Raw genomic sequence first — 21,474 nt, 5'->3', positions numbered from 1 at the left:
GTAATCAAAACAGTACAGCGCTGGCACAAAAATGAACACATACATCAATGGAACAGAATAGAGAGTTCAGAAATAAACCCACACATATATGGTCAATTAATCTACAATAAAGGAAGCAAGAATATACAATGGGGAAAAGAGTCTTTTCAACAAATGATGTTAGGACAACTGGATGGACCACTTTCTTATACCACACACAAAAAAATAAACTCAAAACAGATTAAAGATCTAAATGTGAGACCTGAAACCACAAAAATTCTAGAAGAAAACATAAAGCAGTAATTTCTCTGACATCAGTGCAGAAACATTTTTCTAGATATGACTCTACAGGCAAGAGAAACAAGAGCAAAATTAAACTACTGGGACTACACCAAAATAAAAAGGTTTTACACAGTGAAGAAAACCATCAACAAAACAAAAAAGCAATGTACTAAATGGGAGAAGATACCGTATCTGCAAATGATATATCCAATAAGCAGTTAATACCCAAAATATATAAGGAACTAATACAACTCAATATGAAAAAGAAAGAGAAAAAAAACCCCAACCAAATCAATTAATGGGCATAAGACATAAAGACATTTTCCCAAGGACATACAGATGGTCAACAAACACATGAAAAGATGCTCAACATCATTAATCATTGGGAAAATGCATATCAAAACCACAAAAAGGTATCACTTAATACCTGTCAGAATGATAAAATAAAAAAACACAAGAAACAACAAGTACCGGTAAAAATGTGGAGGAAAAAGGAACCTTCATGCACTGTTGGTGAGAATGCACGCTGATGCAGACACTGTGGAAAAACAGTAGGAGGTCCTCAAAACTTAAAAACAGAATACTCTATGAGCCAGTAATTTCACTACTGGGTATTTATCCAAAGAAAATGAAAACAACAATTGAAAAGACATATGCGCCCCTATGTTCATCATAGCATTATCTACAACAGCAAAGACAGGGAAGCAATCCAAATGTTTAGTCATATGTGAATGGTAAAAATGTGATGTACAGACACACACACACAGACACACACACACACACACAGACACAGACACACACACACACACACACACAAACGGATTGCTCCTCAGCCATCAAAAAGAACGAGATCTTGCCATCTGCAACAACATGGATAGACCTAGAGGGTACATGCTAAGTAAAGAAATCAGAGAAAGACAGATATCACATGATTTCATTCATGCGTGGCATTTAAGAAGACAAACCTTGAGAAAAAGAGACAATCCCCCTCCTCTACTATTAAATATTAAGAACTGGTGGTTGCCAGAGAAGTAGGTGGGCAGATAGATGAACTAGGTAATAGGGATTAAGAGTACCTTTATCTTGAGGAGCACTGAGTAATGTATAGAACCGTTGAACCATTATACCATTATACACCTTGAACTAATACAACATTGTATTTAAGAAAGTCACAGTGAAAAAGTTTGTTTCCTACTTGAAGAGTTAGAAAATAACATGCAGTTCTAGTAACAGTTGAATTAGTTATTTTAATATAGTTAAGTTTAAGAAGAAAGTTTCTTTTTAAATTAACTTCTAAGCATGTCATGAGACATATAAACATAATATAAATATATTTATAATATAAACAGATTTTTTTTTTAAAAGATTTATTTTATTTTAAAGCAAGAGAAAGCACTAAAGTGGAAGTGGAGGTAGGGGGAAGAAAGAGAGAGAGAGAATTCCCAAGTAGATTCTCTGCTGAGTGGGGGCGTCTGATGTGGGGCTCAATCTCCGGACCCTGAGATCACGACCAGAGCAGAAATCAAGAGCTAATGCTCAACCAACTGAGCCATCCAGGTACCTTATAAGCATATATATTTTTAAAAAACCATGGATTTTGTTAGGTTTCCTTTTTCATTTGGAATACTGATTTGCAGAAAAGCAGAACTTTTAGATAATGTAACTTTAATGTAGTTTTAATTAAAGTGCTACTATAATATCAAGGGGCCTCCTGAAAATGTAAAGACTTTCAAGAGTATACACAAATACTATAAAATCTCTATCACAGTGTAAAAAGTAAAGATATAAGTATGAAATATAATAAGCTACAATGTAAACAAAATTCAGGCATTCAACTTATTTTTCAGATCCAACTATATGCTTTCAGAACCAAAAACTATTTTAAATATAAAAAATAAGTTAAAAGTAAAAGGATGAAAAATACATACCATGCAAACAAAAACCAACAGAAAACTGCAGGAACTATATTCATTGTGAACAAAGGAGGCTTAAGAACAAAGACATTATCAAGGATATAGAGGAACATTACAAATGACAAAGGGTTGATTCTCCAAGAAATATAAACTTGTAAGAATATCCAAAATATATAAGGCAAAATGAATTTGAAAGGAAAAGCAGACAAACCCATTATTATACTTCGAGATCCAAGTATGTGTGTGTGTGTGTGTGTGCGCGCTTTATATATATATATATTTATATTTGTTTTTTGTTTATATATATGTTTTATAAATTTTCATATATAATTTCATATATAAATTTTCATATACATTTATTATACTTGTTCTATACAACCTTCTCAAGTATACATAACTATCAATAATTGATAGAACAAGCAGGCATAAAATCAGTAAGGACAAAGATGAGCCAAACAGCCAAATAACTTGACTAAACTGACATTCACAGAACACTTCATCCAACAACAGTAGTACTGTTCTGCACACTCAAGACTTTATGTTTGGTTTCTTAAGAAAGTATACATTAGAATTAAGAGATAATCTTTTTTAAAAATTATGATAAAAATGCGTAACATCAAATTTACAATCTTAGCGATTTTTTAAAAAGATTTTATTTTTAAATCTCTACACCCCAAGTGGGGCTCGAACCACAACCCCGAGGCCAAGACTCATGCTTCAGTGACTGCACCAGCCAGGCACTCCCAATCTTAAACATTTTTAAAAAAAATTTTAAAATAATTTCTACACCCAATGTGGGGCTCAAACTCATAACCCCAAGATCAAGAGTCGCATGCTCCACCAGCTGAGCCAGTTAGGGGTCTGCCACTCTTAACCATTTTTATGTGTAGAGTTCAATAGTGTTAAGTATATTCACATGGTTGTGAAACACATTTCCAGAACTCCATCTTGCAAAACAGAAACTCCATACTCATTAAACAATTCCTTTTTCTCCCATCCCTCAGCTTTTGATGACCACCATTTATTTTCTTTTTCTATGAATATGACAATTTCAGACACCTAATATAAGTGGGATGTTTTTGTGACTGGCTTATTTCACTTTACAAAATGTCTTCCAGATTCATTCATACTGAGGCATGTGACAGATTTCCTTCCTTATTAAAACTGATTAATATTCCACTGTATTTATATACCACATTTTGTTTATCCCTTCATCCATCAATGGGCATGTGAGTGGCTTCCACCTCTTGGCTACTATGAACATGGGTGTGCAATTATCTCTTTGAGACCATACTTTCAATTCTATTGGATATATATCTAGAAGTAGGACTGCTGGATCACAGGGTAGTTCTATTTCTAATTTTTGAGGAGCCACTATACTTTTTCCCTTAATAACTAAACCATTTTACATTCCCATCAATAGTGCACAAAGAATCCATTTTGCCCACTTCTCAGAATAGTTATTTTCTTTCCTTCTTTTTTCTTTTTTAGCAACACTTATTTTCTTTTCTTACCTCTTTTGGATAGTAGCTATCCAAATGGGGATATATATTTTATATATATATATATATATCTCCAAACTCTTTGTGAGTTTGACTTTTATTTCCCTGATGAATAATATCGAAAATTCTTTCATACACTTGTTGGCCATAGGTAGGAGATAACATTTTTTGTCTTAGCTATGAAGAACTTTGAACTCATTTTTTTTTAACTCTTTCTTGTATGTTTGTTAGGTTTCAGAAGAGTCTAACATCTGCAAAGTTAAACATTTAAAATCTATGGCAGTTTCTTTAAAAAAAAAAAAAAAGATTTTATTTATTTGACACAGAGAGTGAGAGAGGGAATAAGCAGGGGAAGTTAGAGAGGGAGAAGCAGGCTGAGCAGGGAGTCTGACATGGGGCTGGATCCCAGAACCCTGGGATCATGACCTGAGCTGAAGGCAGATGCTTATGACTGAGCCACTCAGGCGCCCCTATGGCAGTTTTTCTTGCTAGCAAATCAATGATACATTTTATAATTTACTGAAACATATTCCATTACTATCAAATCTTCAAAAGGAAAAATAATACCTTTGAAAATGGTATATAATTGGGGCACCTGGGTGGCTCAGTGGGTTAAAGCCTCTGCCTTCGGCTCAGGTCATGATCCCAGGGTCCTGGGATGGAGCCCTGCATCGGGCTCTCTGTTCTGCGGAGAGCCTGCTTCCTCTCTCACTGCCTGCCTCTCTGCCTACTTGTGATCTCTGTCTGTCAAATGAATAAATAAAATCTTTTAAAAAAATGGGATATAATTAACATAAATAGAATATAGTATTACCCCCAAAGTGAAGTATATCCTGTTGGTTGATGATGTTGACCTTGCTGATTTTGTTTGGTTGTTCTATCAATTGTTGAGAGGGGAACTGAAGTCTCCAGCTGTATTTGTGGATTTGTCTGTTTCTCTTTTTAGACTGGTTCATTTTTGTAGCTCTACCTATTTTGTAGCTATGTGTATGGTATATACCCATTTAGGATTGCTAAGTCTTCTTGGTGGCTCTCTAGCCCCGGTAATTGTTGTTTTTATGTTTATTTTCTGATAACAATATAGTTAACTCTTGCTTTAATATCTGCTTCGTATCTTTTATCAGACTTTTATTTTCAACTTATATATATTATTATCTTTGAAATTACTTTTTTGGAGACAGGACATAGTTGGGCTACGGTGTTTAATTAGTCCACTACTCTGCTGATCTTGGTCTTCTTTCCTTTTTTTTTTTTTTTAAAGATTTTATTTATTTATTTGATAGAGAGAGGGAACACAAACAGGGAGAGGAGGAGTGGGAGACAAAGGCTCCCCGCCGAGCAGGATGCCCAATGCAGGACTCAATCCCATGACCTGAGCCAAAGGCAGACACTTAACAACTGAGCCACCCAGGCACCCCTGATCTTGGTCTTCTAACTGACATAAATAGTGCATTTATTCTTTTTATTTTTATTTTTTTTTTATTAAATAGTGCATTTAAATTGAATATAATTAGGGGTACCTGGGTGGATCAGTCAGTTGAGCATCTTACTTTTGATTTTGGCTCGGGGCATTATCTCCAGGTCATGACATGGAGCTCCACCTTGGCTCTGTGCTCAGCAGGGAGTCCTCTTGAGATTCTCTTTATTCCTCTCCCTCTCTCCCTGTCCCTCCCCACCTCAAATACATAAATAAATAAGATGCAGTTAGTGATATGTTCTATCTTCTAGATCACTGATTCTCTGTCCTCTCCATTTTTCTGTTGCGCTTATAGAAGCTTTTATTTACTATAGTTTTAGTTCTAAAATTTCCACTTTTTCTTTATATCAATTTTAAGTAAGTTTCACATATGTTCACAATTTTTCTCTAAACTTTAATAATGGATGCTTTAAAATCTGTCATAATTCTAATTCTAATAATTCTAGTATCTGTACTGTCTTGGTGTTGACTATTTATGTTTTCTCATTCCATTTGAGATCTGCTTGTTGGTGAGAGAAGTAATTTTAGATTGAAAGATGGGCATTTTGAGTATTATGTTACAGGACTCTAGATCTTATTTAATTTTCATGCTTTAGGAGGCTTCCCTGGTACCACCACCTTCTAGTGGGTATAGTGGGCTCCACCTCATTACTGCCAGGTGGGGATGGAAGTTCAGGTTCTCTACTAGGCCACTATTATGAGAGACAGAGGGGCTCTGTGTTACAAGTAAGGACGGGAGTCTCCCCACTAGGCCTCCACTGATACCATCTCTGCTGGACAGAGAGAGAAAAGGGTATCTCATTATCCCCCAGGGACTAGGGTAGAAGTCCAGGTCTACATTTGACTGGTATTAGCTCAGGGTCACTGGGACCTTAAAGTTATTCTGAGCCTTTATCTGCCCCAACCTCTGCTGTACAGAACCCACTTAATGTAGCCTCCTTTAAAGCTTTCAACTCCCTTCAATTTCATGGCATAACCAACTATGGATTTCTCTTCTTACCTCTCAAATCCTTCAGAATGTATTCATGAGAATCTCTTTCTTCCCTAACTCTCCAGATTCTGTCCTTTATAGTCTTTTTCTCATTCTGTATTTCTACCTAAGCAATTTTACCCATTCTCATAATTAAACTACCACTTGCAAAATAAAGCCTCCTAATTCTATATGTCTCCAGGCCAGAACTCAAATGACCTCCAGAACCATATACTCAGCTGTTTATTGGCACTGTCCCTTTTGTTGTATCACAAACATCTAAAAGCAAACTCATCCCTTCCTCCAACAAACCTGTTCTGTTTTTGTTCATTGCTTCACACTCAGTGAAAAAATCATTTCGCAGGTCTCACTAGTTAGAAAGCTAGGAGTTACCTACCAACCATTCCTCTCCTTCTTGGTATCCATTCACTCAGTTGCTAAACAACTCTACCTCTAAGAAAAATATTTATTTCCTTTTCACTCTAATTAAAATGCTTTAATGAAACTTTTTTTTTTTAAAGTAGGCTCCATGCTCAGCATGGAGTCCAAGGTGGGGCTTGAACTTATGGCTCTGAGATCAAGACTTGTGCTGAAATCAAGAGCTGGAACCAGCTGAGCCACCTAGTGCCCCTTAATCAGGATTCTTGTATCATCTTAATTAAATTTCCTTAAATCATCCCTCATCTAGACATCAACAATAATTCTTGTCAAAATGATCTTAAGGAAAGCTCAATTATGATACCACATCTCTGATCAAAACCTTTTACTCTTTGTAACAATATACTCTTTTCCCCAAATGGCTGCTGCAACCATTAGTAGGTTATGAAGTCAATTCAGCAGTTTTCAACAACCAGTTCTTCAAAAAAAAAAGTTTTATGAAATACATTTGAATAAACTAGAAAATACTGGCAAGTGCTGGATACACTGATAATTCTGTTTTGTTTCATATACACACTCATTTTATATCACAAACCAGTAAACACATACAAATTTATACATGTATAAACACACTGCACATACATGTATATGCATGTGTATACTGGGTCATGATGTAAGCTCTTCCAGGAAAGAATCTTGGTTCCTTCTATTTTCCAACCCCCAAAGAGAATGAAGCACTGTTTTGCTGCTGCGTCTATACCATGTTAATACTTCTGTCAATGTTTAATCCCGTATTTGTGTTCCCTATAAGACCATAAAGTTCTAACACAGTATGTGGTACATAGCTGGCACTAAATATCAAGTAAAATTATACTTTTGTGCTTGCTCAATAGTTTATTACCTAGAGTAGTAACAATTTTTTAAAGGCCTAAAATAGTATAACAATAACAATAAGCCAGCATTTATGAACACGCAGCATGGACCAAGTATTTTCTTAATGCTTGACATGTATTATTTAATTCTTATACCCTTTTAGATATTACTACTCTTCTCACTTTTTTTTATGAGAAAACATAGGTAGAGACATTAAATAATTTCCCAAACATCACACAATAAGTTGCAGTGATAGAATTCAAAACCCAAACAGTTCTGATTCTAGAAAACAAAGATATACACTACAGAATGTTAAAAGATATGCTTAAAGAAGGTAGAAAATTAACTTACTTCAAATAAAAGTCTATAATAACATCATTTAAAAATTCTCCTTCACTTAGACAGTGCAGGTCCTCATTAGTAACAGAGATACCTCCCTTAGCTGGAGGTGGTGGATATACTATCAACCTGTAACAAAATAAAACAAACAAATTAAAAAAAAAACACAAAAAAACACAAGCAAATGAGCAAATATGTATGTGTGTGTGTATGTATGTAATTGAAATGTAAAAAAAAGAAAACAAATTTAAGAGCATCGCAAACGTAAATCAATACTCTCACTTTTCTACAGGGCCCATGAAGATGGTATGATTCTCTCCAGTTTCTTCATCATCATCAAAAAACTGGAATTCCTGCTTGTTTTTAAGTTGTATTTTAGATTCAAGGGACACCTGGTAAAGGAAATTATCAGTTTACAAAATCAATTGGGAAATTTTTCAATAAAAAAAGCAAGCACAAGGCAAGAATACAATTTAAAAATTTAAATGTGAATTTAAAAAGTATATATGATTTTTAACAATTAAAAATAAGAAACAGGCAAAACTAGGGCCCACATTCTTTGTGTGTGTACTTTCTATAACAGTGATATTCTTCCAATTATTGGAACAATGGTTTACTGGTATCTTGTCTCTGATCTCTATCATCCTTATAAAATTACGTCGGTAAATCCAAAGAACAGATATAGTGGTTTCTGATTATGGGAGTGGAGCCCTTCCTAAGTTCAATGATTAGGCAATCCATGGGGTATGAGAGCAGAGGCTCAGGAACATAGTCCAATGAGCTTAAGCTCCCCAGAATGAAGAAGTCCTTAAGAAAGAGCCTTGCGTTGAAATTTTATTCTATCACAGCTGTGTTATGGCTTCAGTTGCTCTTTTCTTCCTTATCAATAACCTCTTGAGGCAAGTTCTGCAAAAGAAGAGGAATGGTTCCCCTTTCTTCTGTTCTTTTCGTCAACCCACTAACTGTGTGAATAGCTCTTCTCTGGTGAGACCTTGTTCAGCTTCACCAAGACTGTGCCTTGGATAGACCTATTACCAATTTTTAGGCAGGATGAAAGATTTTAAGTACTGCTAAATAAATTAAGTCAGTAAAATTCAGTTGCTGGGTTAGGGGAAATATTTGTGTTCTTTAACGTTGTACCATGTGTTATAAGAGTACACAGTTTTTGGCTTCAGAGTTACACACTATATGATTAGTTATTCTAGAAATGGATACATATGTTGATAGTCACAATCAAATGGCATGTATTCTTTGTTTCCCAAATTCCCAACCATGTATGCACATGTTATGTATAAATGTACATCAAGGACCAAAATTCCTTTATCTGTATTGAAGTCAATGGCATCACTGGGAACCACTACCAAATTTAAGAGTAACAATCAATTTGAATGTAGCAGTATATGAACATGTATGTTCAGAGTGGGGGCGCGGGGTGGAGAAAAAAGGATGAGAGAGAAAGAAAAGATTAAAAGGTAAGAATACAGTATGGAAAAGAACTAACGCTGCTTCTGAAACTTATACCAAGTACTGTTTGTGTCACAAGTCATCTACCCGCCATTAATGTTTGACACATAGTTTACAAATCACATATAAAAGCAAATGATTCTGAAATGGAATTAAGAAGATCTAACTCCAAAATGAGCAGCATGATTATGAAACATATTTCACTTTAAAGCTACCCATTATTTAAAAAACTAAAAAACATAATTACATTTTTAATTTTGTTTTCTTTTTGCACACAGCTTCCTTTGATGCTCTCTTCATAGGTTCTTGTACAGGCAACAAGTCTGCTATTGGCTTCTTCAAAGGGAATTTTCGCAAAAAAATTGGACACATTATTCTTTATGCCAATGTCAGTAATGATACTTTCAAATACCATATTTGCCTGAGGATCAAGGCCATTTTGAAAAATTAAGATTATGTACTGTTCTTCCAAATCTGAAAAGAAATCAATATAACTTTAAGTCTAAAAGAAAAAAAAATGGGCAAATAAATATTAGAAAAAGAGTAACAACTACTTGTTTCCAAGGGTATCACCAGAAATCTGGTGTAAATGTTCAAATTACTGTTTGATATACAGTGGATATGTAACAAATACTGGAATAAAGACCAGTGACAGTGTCACCTAACAATGTCACCTAAAAGTTATTAAGAAAAAGGAACCAGAATATATTACCCTAGCAGCAAATTTAAGAACAAATCTATTCATGGATGTAACTAATACATTTCATCTAATAGGATCCATATATAGTTTTAAGTATATTTCAATTAACATTTTTGTCAAACACAAATAAGAAACTGCCAGGTTTATTAATAGCTTTAGAGAAATTAACTGGAAAAAACAAACAAAAAAAACCACTATTGTTCACTAATGTACTGAGTCTTGCAGCTACCATTTATTCATCATTAAGCTAAAGCAGCAATAACTGCTGAAAGTATTTACTTTACAATTCATCATGCTATGTCATAAACATCAGAAGCGAAGGGAAGCAATTTGGAGAACTCCATCTATTATTGCAGAGGATGAAGACTTATTATAGGAGCCAGCAAACTTCCTATTCAAGATGTTTCAAGGATTCTAGAATTATATGGTTGATTTACACTTAGTACTCCTACCAGTACATTAAAAATTTTCATTTTATTAAAAAAAAAATTTTCATTTTACTCAGATTACAATGTTAAAATAAGGAATGATTTTTTGAGTTTTAACCCATTTTGAAAACCTTCTAAATGGGTAAACCTGGGTTTCACCTTTAGAAATTCCACTTTCTGTGGGCTTTTCCCCTCATTTATAAAATGGTAATTATATTATATAATATATATGTATATAAATATAGATACATAATTATTCTTACAAGATCACTGTAAGGACTGTAGATAATACACATCTAAGGCATCTATTAAGGCACACTCACACTGTGCTATACAATGCACTGTATTATTATAAGGTGTTCTACAAAACTTACTTGTTAATTTATTTGTTCCCTTAGAATCATTCCAAACTTTATCCTCCATATTCATTTGCAGTTGCATGCTCAGCTTTTGATAAACTGCTGGTATTGTCTGAAGAAACACGACTGGTAATTTTCGGACATTACACCATTCACATTTAGTTAGATCAGAGGTATTTAAAGTAATCCCTACAGGATCTTTTTCTGGTTCTGGGGGAAAATAAATGGAATTGGAAAAGGAATCAATTCTGAAAATCATGAACGGAGGAAACTGTAAGGAAATACAAGTTTAAAGTTAACCACGTATTTGCTACGCTCTAAAAATATTGTGTCATGAGAAATGAGAAATCTTTAGAACTATCTTAAAGAAGCTTCTACATGTTTTCCAAATGAAGAGGATTCTAAAGAAGTTTACTTATAAAATTAAACACAGGTTTTATGATGTTACAAAATAAAATTACACTATTAAAATACATGCCCTTTGTTAAGAAATATGTATTAACTAATCATCTTCATGAACTCTATGAATATCATTTAATATTTTATTCCTGCAAAGTGTTTTATTGTAAAGAAAGCTTTAGTGAGTATAAAGACATAAAACAACTTACCTTCTAGCTGTATCTTGATAAAATCTAAACAAAACTAAAAAATAAGATAAATTAGTACCAATCACAGACTTACGAAGATTTTGTTACAAATACCCTAAATGACACATTATTTGAGAGGTTACAGAGGGCAAAAAAATGAAACCATCTACCATGTACTTAAATATGAGATATCACCCCCATGCCAAATTATCTTTCAGAAAGGCAAGTTTCACCTTTTTATTCAAGCACTTAGAACATTTCTTACATTATCGGTTTATTTCTTAGAACTTCAAAGAGATGTTGACTGAATATCACAACAAAATCCTGAATACTCCTTACCTAGATTCACTAACTATTAAAACTTTGCCATACCTATTCCCCATTACTCTATGTACATACACACCTCCCTTTGTTAAACCAGCATAAAACAAGCAGAGGGCATCATGATATTCCAACCCCAAATCCTTTGGCATCTATCTTCCAAGAATGACATTCTCCTACACAACCAACACAGCATTGCCACACCTAAGAAAACCAAGATTAACTCTATCCAACATACACTTCTTATTCAAACTTTCCCAGTTATTCAAAATTGTTCTTTATTGTGTTTTATTTTACTTTAAGATTTTATTTATTTAACTGACATACAGAGCACAAGCAGTAGGAGCAGGAGAGGGAGAAGCAGGCCACTGAGCAGGGAGCCCAACATGGGGCTCAATCCCCAGACCCTGGGATCATGGCCTGAGCCAAATTCAGATGCTTAACTGACTGAACCAACCAAGCACCCCTTTTATTGTGTTTTAACTTCTCCAATCCATGATTCTATCAAGGTTACATGTGTCTCTTTTGTCTACCCCTGTCAGGACCAGAAATAAGCCTTCTGTTCTTCATAACATGACCTTTGAAGAATCCAGGCTAGGTTCTGCAAAATATACAACATCTTGAACTTGTGTTGCCTCATTGTAAAATTCAGGCCACACATTTCCACCTAATACAGCATACAGGTGATGTTTTGTACCTCCTACTACATCATACTGGAAGGAATATGATGTCAGGCTGTCCCATTACTGTTAACAAACTTAATCACTTGGCAAAGGCAATGTGCCAGGTCTTTCCGCTGTTAAAATATACTTTTCTCTTATTAATTGAATAGTAATCTGTGGAGAGATACTTGAAAGCTTGTGAATATCCTGTTCCCTAATAACCTTTCTGCTAATGGCTTTAGAATCCACTGGATATCTTGTCTCAATCAGTTATTATTGGTAGTCTAAAAGGTGATTTTTAAATATTTTATCTATTTAAGAGTGAGAGACAGAGATAATGATAGAGAGCATTAGCTGGAGGAGAGGAGGAAGCATGTTCCCCGTTGAGCAGGGAGCCCGATGTGGGGGATGTGGGGCTCGATCCCACAATGCTGGGATCATGACCTGAGCTGAAGGCAGCCGCTTAACCGAATGAGCCACCCAGGTGCCCCTAAAAGGTGATTTTCTAACTAGATTTTTAACATCCAGAAGACATATTAAGCCCACTACATCCTGAATTAATACTCACTGTGTGTGTTGTGTTAAGAGAATGAAAACATAGACAAGAATTTCAAAATGCGTTTAAAAATAAATTGGAGGCCATTTGCAATGACGTGGATAGGGCTAGAGTGTATTATGCTACGTGAAGTACATCAGAGAAAGATAAATAACCCTATGGAATTCACTCCAGTGGAATTAAAGAAGAAAACAGATAAACATATGGGAAGGGGGAAAAGAAAAAAAAGGACAGGGAAACAAACCATAAAGAAACTTTTTTTTTAAGAGCGAGAATGAGAGGGTAATAGAGGCAGAAGGAAAGAGAAAGAATCTTAAGAATCTTTTTTTAATTTTTTTTTTAAAGATTTTATTTATTTATTTGACAGAGATTACAAGTAGGCAGAGAGGCAGGCAGAGAGAGAGAGGAGGAAGCAGGCTCCCTGCTGAGTAGAGAGCCTGATGTGGGGCTCGATCCCAGGACTCTGAGATCATGACCTGAGCTGAAGGCAGAGGCTTTAACCCACTGAGCCACCCAGGCGCCCCGAATCTTAAGAATCTTAAGCATGCTCCACACCCACAACCCTGAAATCACGACCTGAGATGAAATCTGAAATCGGATGCTTAATCAACTGAGCCAGCCAGGTGCCCCCAAACCACAGGAGACTTTTTTTTTTTTTAAGATTTTATTTATCTGAGAGAGAGATATCATGAGGGGAGGAAGAGGAGGAGGGAGATGGAAAAACAGACTCCCCGCTGAACAGGGAGCCCAACATGGGGATCGATCCAAAGACCCCAGGATCACAACCCCAGCAGAAGGCAGACGCTTAGCTGACTGAGCCAACCAGGCAACCAACCACAAAAGACTCTTAACAATAGAGAACAAACTGAGTATTGATGGAGGGAGGTGGGTGGGAGATGGGCTAGATAGGAGATAGGTATTAAAGAGGGCTTGTGATGAGCACTGGGTGTTTTATGTAAGTGATGAATCACTGAACTCTATTCCAGAAACTAATATTGCACTATATGTTCACTGAAATTTAAAAATTAATTAATTGAACACTCTAGACTTTGGACATAATTGGCCTGGCTCATTCGGTAGAGCATGCAACTCTTGGACCTCACGGTTGTGAGTTCAAGATCAACACTGGGTGTGGAGCCTACTTAAAAATAAGTAAGTTGGATTGATATATGGAAAGATTAATAGATACATGAAAAGCAAATTTAATAAAATGCTAATGGCAGAATCTAGCTGGGAGTTTTAGGAGCATTATTTCAACTCTTCTGTTTAAAAATTTTCACAATGTAGAAAAAGGAAGCAAAGAAATATAAAATAAATTTAGTAATTATTACAAGTGCAAAGTCTAGCATGTCACAAAACATACCTTCTAAAACCTGTTTGAAGATAATATGTTAAATGGGGACACCTTACTTGCAGCTTGGGAACAGTCCAACATACATAGAAGCTGAAGTTATGTGCTTTAAAAATTATGTCAGATGACTCAAAAAGTAGCAATAAGGATGACATAAACACTAAAATTGAAGCATTTAAATAACACTGGCATATGAGATATAAAAAGAAAAAGAAGCATGTCTAAGTATCTATCATGTAAAAATTTGTGTGTAACTAAATTACAAGTAGACACCAAGCTGAAACCTTCATTTTAGATCTTCTCAATTTTCTCACTGGAAAAATGAGGAATTAAATTATATTTGAGTATATAGGGTATTCCTAATAATGTAAGGAATTTCCCTGTAAAACGAAAGTATTTACATTTAAAGGCACTACTTTTTAAATAAAATTGGCTGGCCCACTTGGTAGAGTATGTGACTCCTGACCTCAGGGTCCTAAGTACAGCCCACAATGTGTATAGAGAGCTTACTTAAGAATAAAACAATATAACACAGCATAACAGGGGCACCTGGGTGACTTAGTTAAATGCTTGCCTTTGACTCATATCATGATCCCAGAGTCCTGGAATCGAGCCTGGCATTGGGCTCCCTGCTCACTGGGGACTCTGCTTCTCCCTCTCCCTCTGTTCCTCCTCCTCCCCCACTTATGCTCTCTGTCCCTCTCAAATAAATCTTTAAAAAAAGAATAAAAATACAATAAAAAGATTTAAAATTGGCACTTCTAGATAGTACCAATTCTTCCAATGAATGAATTTAAAATAATTAAATTACCCAATAATAAATGAGATTTAATAAAGTACATAAAACAATAAAATTTTAAAATCTGAGAATAACGATGACATGGCAGGTAAATCGGTTCATTATAAAACCTAAGGAAGTTATATTCAAGAAGAAAATGTCAAATCATCTTTAAATTTTTTAAAGATTTTATTTATTTTATAGACGGAAACACAACAAAAGGGAACACAAGAAGAGGGAGTGAGAGAGGGAGAAGCAGGGCTTCCTGCCTAGCAGGGAGCCCAATGCAGGAACGGATCCCAAGACTCTGGGATCATGACCTGAGCCAAAGGCAGATGCTTAACAACTGAGCCACCCAGGTGTCCCTCATCTCTTACTTAAAAAATTTTATTTTAGAGAAAGAGAGTGAAGAGAGGTGTGGGGGGGTGGTAGAGAATTCAAAGCAGGTTCCATGCCCAGCTTGGAGCTTGATGCAGGGCTCAATCCCATGACCCTGAGATCATGACCTGGGCCAAAATGAAGAATTGATGCTTAAGTGGCTAGCTACCCAGGTGCCCCAAATCATCTTTATTTTTAATATGTTATCTGAAGAAATTACAAATTAATTATACTTCATCAATGAATGTTCTCTGGAACAATTCCATGGTACAAAGAAATTTAATACCACAGATTACAATATTCCACATACACAATTACTTATTGGCTGAGATAGTTCACTTAGCATTTAAAAAAAAAACCCCTGTATGAACACATTTTATATTATATATACTGCCTTTATTTTTTAAAATTAAAAAAAAGTTTGTCTTCTAAGATTTTATTTAAAAAAGATTTTATTTATTTATTTGACAAAGATAGAGTTCACAAGTAGGCAGAGAGGTAGGCAGAGAGAGAGGGGGAAGCAGGCTCCCAGAAGAGCAGAGAGCCTGATGTGCAGCTTGATCCCAGGACCCTGGGATCATGACCGGAGCCAAAGGCAGAGGCTTTAACCCATTTAGCCACCCAGGCATCCCTTGTCTTTTATTTCTTAAAGTAAATTCTTGAAGTTAGTTTCCTTCACTAGATCATATATAACCTAACATGCAACTTTCATGTAAAAAACGTTTCACTCCAATTTTAATGTAGTTTTTTTTTTTTTTTTAAGCGATCTCTAAGATGCACAGAGAGAAGACCTTAAATCCTAGATCAAGTGTCACATGTTCTACAAACTGAGCCAGCCAGGCGCCCCAGTGCAGTTCTTGTTAGGTAGCCTTAAGACCAAAAATGCAGCTTTCAACTAAATGTCTCAATTACCAGCAAAACTTTATATTCATAAGCAAAACTTTATGATATTGATATTGAAAAGTTCTGAATAACAGTGTTAATGTGGGGAGAGCCATAAAACCTATAGGGTATCCCTGAGAATTTTTGAGGTATTTTGACTTAGAATGATATTTTGTTGATGGACAGAAACCAGGAAAGATAATCTATAATATGAAGACTTGTAACAAAACATAAATTTCATAAATCTCTGACAAGCTTGATGTATGTTACAACAGTACTGGGTACTGGATAGTGTAGTCTATATGTAATTTGCTTTAAATCTCTGAAGTACTTTTTTTAATGCTGAGAAGCTGGACTTAATGACTAAAAAAAAAAAAAAAAGAAATCAGGTTTCCCATACAGCTTTGCTCTAAGTAAGAAATCAGGTCCATAGTTCATTTTCTCCTATACTAACTTATAGGTCTTTTTCTTCCTTTCGATCATATTGTATCCTGAAATTATGACTCCTAGAAAATAAATAACTACTACTTACCATAATTTAAATAATAAAACTACCTTATAACTTTCCATATGTAATACAATATATGTTCTTAAAGACTCTGCTTTACATATAAGAAATAATACTGGGGGGCACCTGGGTGGGTCAGTGGGTTAAAGCCTCTGCCTTTGGCTCAGGTCATGATCCCAGGGTCCTGGGATCGAGCCCCATATCGGGCTCTCTGCTTGGCGGGGAGCCTGCTTCCCTTCCTCTTTCTCTCTGCCTGCCTCTCTGCCTACTTGTGATCTGTCAAATAAATAAATAAAATCTTTAAAAAAAAAAAAAAAAGAAAGAAAGAATAGATGAAAACAGGTATCTGGGGACACAAAGTTAAGTCATTATAAAATAAAAGGTACAAACTAAGTGCAGTGCTACAGGAAGATTAATCTACCAATAATGTGTAGAATACATTGGAAAAAAGAAAAGTAACTAAAAAGGCTGGTTAGTGCTGCTTAAATGTTATGTATTAAAATTTCAAAGAGAAAATATGTATTTGAATTAGACTGGTGGCAGCAGAATTAACAGGTATGACAAGTCCTTTGGGCTTCATGGACACCAAACTAGTCCAAAAGCACAATGTCTCTCGGGTGGCAATGTATTCCAATAATCTACTTCTAAGACTCTTAATGCTGTAAGACATTTTTCTGCAGCCCCCAAAACTTTTGGGTCCTTTTTTCTCTCATTATTGTTCTTTAAAATACTCTTTTCGGGGCACCTGGGTGGCTCAGTCATTAAGCATCTGTCTTTGGCTAAGGTCATGATCCCAGGGTCCTGGGATCAAGCTATGGCGTCGGGCTCCCTGTTCAGCACGAAGCCTGCTTCTCCCTGCCCCTCTCCCCCTACTTGTGTTCCCTCTCTCAGTGTCTCTCTTTCTCTCTGCGTCAAATAAATAAATAGAATCCTAAAAAAAAAAAAAAAAAAAAGAAATACTCTTTTCATGCAGTGAGTTGGCATGAGAATGAAACAGTAACATACTGGTTTTCTAACTTAGTGAGAATAATTATCTTTCTGTGATGAGTATGTACTACCTTGAACATTACATTATAAGTTTTTACCCACTGACTTATTGTGAGGAGCTGTTTATACTTGTCTATATTCTCTTAAAGCAATTTGAAATCTTGAAATAATTTTTAATATCCTATTAAGTTAAACATTTTAAAAATTTTAAAATATTATATTTAGCCTTAGCTATGGAATTTTGAATCTTATAATTGGTACAGTAAAAAGCTTAAGAATGTACTTACAATTACAGGCTCTATTAATAGCCGGAAGAGTGTTCCTACTCGTATACTTCGACAGTTTAAAATGACACTGTCAAAGGAACTTTGGCAGCTTAAAGATACAGGATCAACTAAAGTTTCTTGAGGCGTCACTTTACGACGTTTTAGAGGTGTGTTGACAATAGAATTACCAAACTGAAAAAGAAAAAAACGTTTTCACTTAATTAAGCAACTAAAACAAGGCTACAAAACTAAGTACATATATGCAAAGAAGATGCAACATAAAAAATGTAATTATCAAGTTTTACTTCAACAGGGGAATAAATATTTATTGATTTCATATAATAGAAATCCTTCCTATTTCGTTCAGCTATACCTTATACCTCGTCATTACATGAAATTCCATTAGTAGCACAGCATTGAGAAATGGTAATTTGGGAATCAGACTGCCTAGGTTCAAATCATAGCTATACCATCTTTTAATTATCTGACTTTTAAAACAATAGTAACTCCTTAAGGTTTGATTTCCTAAACTGTTATATTAAGAGCATCTATTCAAATGAGGTAATGCATACAAGCAGCTTAGCACAGTTCTTCATGCACAGTAAAATGTTAGATAAAAGCTGGCTAGTAATAGTGGTAGTGCGGGGTTATAATGTTTGGATTAAATCAGCAATTTTTTTGGGTAAGATTTTATTTATTTATTTGAGAGACAGGTGAGAGCAAAAGAGACCACAAGTGGAGCGGGGTTGTGGGAGCAAGGGCAGAGGGAGAGGGAAAAGCAGACTCCCCGCTGAGCAGGAAGCCTCATGCAGAGGGGCTGAGAAGGCAGCCCCTTAAGTGACTAAGCCATCCAGGCATCCCTAAATCAGCAATTCTTTAGAAAACAGGTACTTAGGGGAATGGTTATTTACAAAAGGATTCTTCTTTATATATTTGAAAATGTTAAAGTACTTGATCTGTTATGTTCCAGTCACTTCCACATGCAAAATAATCATATAAATTATTTTGAGCATAAAATTTAATGGTACTGAAGTTATGATAAAAAATTTATTACAAAGACTAAAACATGGTCTTGATAGAAAGCAAGAAAAAAAAAAAATCTCCTGCATAGAGATAGACATTATTCTCCCACTGTCCCCCTAGAGACATTTCTATGATGTATGACATAAAACACGTATTAAAACAAAACAAAACAAAACACACACACACACACACACACACACACGCACTTACTTTACTGCAAACTGCTTTTTCAGGCTTATTAACAGATTAATCATGAATATTTTCCCAAATTATTAATAGAAACCTACTGAGGTTTAAAAGCTTTTTTCTTTAGTTTCAGAATCATTTCTCCAAATGAAATGTTATTTAGGTCAATAATAAACACATAATTTAAGAGCTGGTCCAGTTGAATCCAAACTGGAGAGATTGAGTCTAGAAGTGGGTGGTCCATATCCTCCCAAGAAGCCTCTAAAAGAGCATTCAGGATCCCTTATCCTTCAGTGTGCCAGTCTGAAAGCTGTTCACCCACATATTCCATCATATGGAAATCTATTATTTATTTAATTGAACCCTCGTAAGACTGGACATGTGAGTTCTCTCTGACCTCACCCCATGACACACTATTCTCCAAGCACTTTTGCAGCTGAATCATGGTATATGTAAGTATTGCCAAATTGCCTTCCAACATAGCTGTACCAATTTACACACTCAATTTTCCATTTCTCCAAACACTAACCAAAATGAGCACTATTATATACTTAAAAATTATCAACAATCTGACAGTTAACAAAACATATTTTAATTTCATTTTCAATACTTCATCATCTATCAAATTCAGTTTTGGTGTTTTGGTAAACTGTTCTGTACTTTCCATTCAATAAAATATATTCATCTCTTCATTTACTATTTTTGTTTGGCTAAAATGCTTGAAAAGGCATTCCCCAAATTATATTAAAAATAGCAATTCATATTCTTCTATCATCATTATATCATTATAGATACTTTGTTTTCATCTTAACAACCAAATGTATGTTTACATATTTTTATACTGGTAACAATTCCTGATATATGTATACACATATGTAATTTCTTTTAACATACAAGTTTTTTTAAAAAGTTTTTTATAAAAATAAGAAAATATGCATATATTTCTGTAACTTGGTATTCCTACCCACCAATACCACGTAGAAATCCTAAGAATCGTTTATACAGCTCTAATTCTTAGCCAATGGCTGCATAAAGTCTACAGTACAGATAGACCACAATTTCTTCAGCCATTTCCATATTAATAAACAAGATTTTGTTTGTATTTGTTTGCCAATGCCAATAATGTTTACATATACAGTCTTAGATATTCCCTCTCTGTAGTGAGAAGTTTCTTTTGAGATTGAGTTTAGGGAATGAGTATTTTGGTCATTCATTACACATTCAAAAATTTTAATAGATGTTCTTATAATTGCGTTCCCAAAAGACTGTAACAACTTTCTTTTTCACCTGCAAAACAGAAAAGCACCGTTTCCCTTGGAGTCTAGCCAGCAGTCCATATTAATCAATTTTGTATTAATTTTGAAACTGTTATTTGAACTTTCTCCCCTTTTTGTCTTTTTCTATCTTTAGATTACAAATTACAAACATTCCTTTCTAGATCCATTTACTGAAATAATTTCTCTTATCTTTTGCACCTAAATATTTTGAAATTTTTATGTATTAAAATGTAAAATAAAACACAGCAAAACGGTATCATAGTATAATATATCCAAGTGAAAAATGACTTCTCCCTGGTCCACTAGATTATACAAATATACTTTTTCATACTTATATTTCACTATAAAGTTGGTATTGTTTCTTCTTGTTGAATTTTTCACATTTTAGGCTTTTAACTTAAATAGATTTTTGTATGTTTTAATATTCTTTTAAATAATCTTCCAATCAATTATTTTAAGCCCCACTTAAGGAATAATTTATCTTTTTCTCCTAATGACATTGTTAAATTTCCCTCTAAAAAAGTATTTACATTCCAAAGGGGGGACTTAATCTGAATAAATGTCAATAAATGTGAAAAGTACCTGGTCTTTCATTCTTGCTTTTCTTGGCAATGTAACTGTATTTAACTCTGAATCTGCTGGAATGCTTCTTAGTTCATGCTCTACTCTACAGATATTTTCATTTAGTGCTGCTTCTACTTTTCCAGTGGATGGTGCTGGGGAAGAACATGCTGAATCAGCAGGTTGAGGAGATATGCTTTCTCTTCTGTTAGTCCTGTCATTGTCATCATCATCATCATCACTGGACAAAATTACTATAAAGAAAATGTTAAATACTTCAGGTATTTCATTTCTGTCAGTTAAATATGTAAATATTTATACCAAAGTGGGAAAGATACCAAATTTGCTTTGGATCTCTTCCAGATCTCTTCCAGAACTGAGATTAATAAAAACGAATGAAGATACAATCCATTCTATCTGATGAAAAATTAAATTTGGAGACAATTAAAAATGAAGACAGCATAAGAAACTGGCTTTTTAAAATAGA

At 34.7% G+C, this 21,474-nt stretch overlaps 1 protein-coding gene across 7 annotated transcripts in view; it reads right to left on the bottom strand.

The window, feature by feature from the left end:
* The window catches only part of SENP6 (SUMO specific peptidase 6), a 122,803-nt gene that overhangs the window by 21,030 nt on the left and 80,299 nt on the right, over nt 1–21,474 (bottom strand). For 6 of the 7 annotated variants that reach the window (XM_032873174.1, XM_032873177.1, XM_032873175.1 and 3 more), the window contains 7 exons: nt 21,009–21,241; nt 17,962–18,132; nt 11,273–11,306; nt 10,680–10,874; nt 9,425–9,651; nt 7,996–8,105; nt 7,726–7,842 (listed from right to left, as the gene is read on the bottom strand). In XM_032873174.1, coding sequence (XP_032729065.1) covers nt 7,726–7,842; nt 7,996–8,105; nt 9,425–9,651; nt 10,680–10,874; nt 11,273–11,306; nt 17,962–18,132; nt 21,009–21,241 — 1,087 coding nt within the window. The remainder of the gene's footprint in view (nt 1–7,725; nt 7,843–7,995; nt 8,106–9,424; nt 9,652–10,679; nt 10,875–11,272; nt 11,307–17,961; nt 18,133–21,008; nt 21,242–21,474) is intronic. The other variant, XM_032873181.1, reaches the window with a different exon arrangement.

Source organism: Lontra canadensis, unplaced genomic scaffold (genome assembly GCF_010015895.1).
Source record: "Lontra canadensis isolate GAN:19392208 unplaced genomic scaffold, GSC_riverotter_1.0 scaffold47, whole genome shotgun sequence".
Taxonomy (NCBI): Eukaryota; Metazoa; Chordata; class Mammalia; order Carnivora; family Mustelidae; genus Lontra; species Lontra canadensis.
The sequence above is the reverse complement of the archived record's forward strand: the minus strand, read 5'-3'. Positions and strand labels throughout refer to the sequence as shown.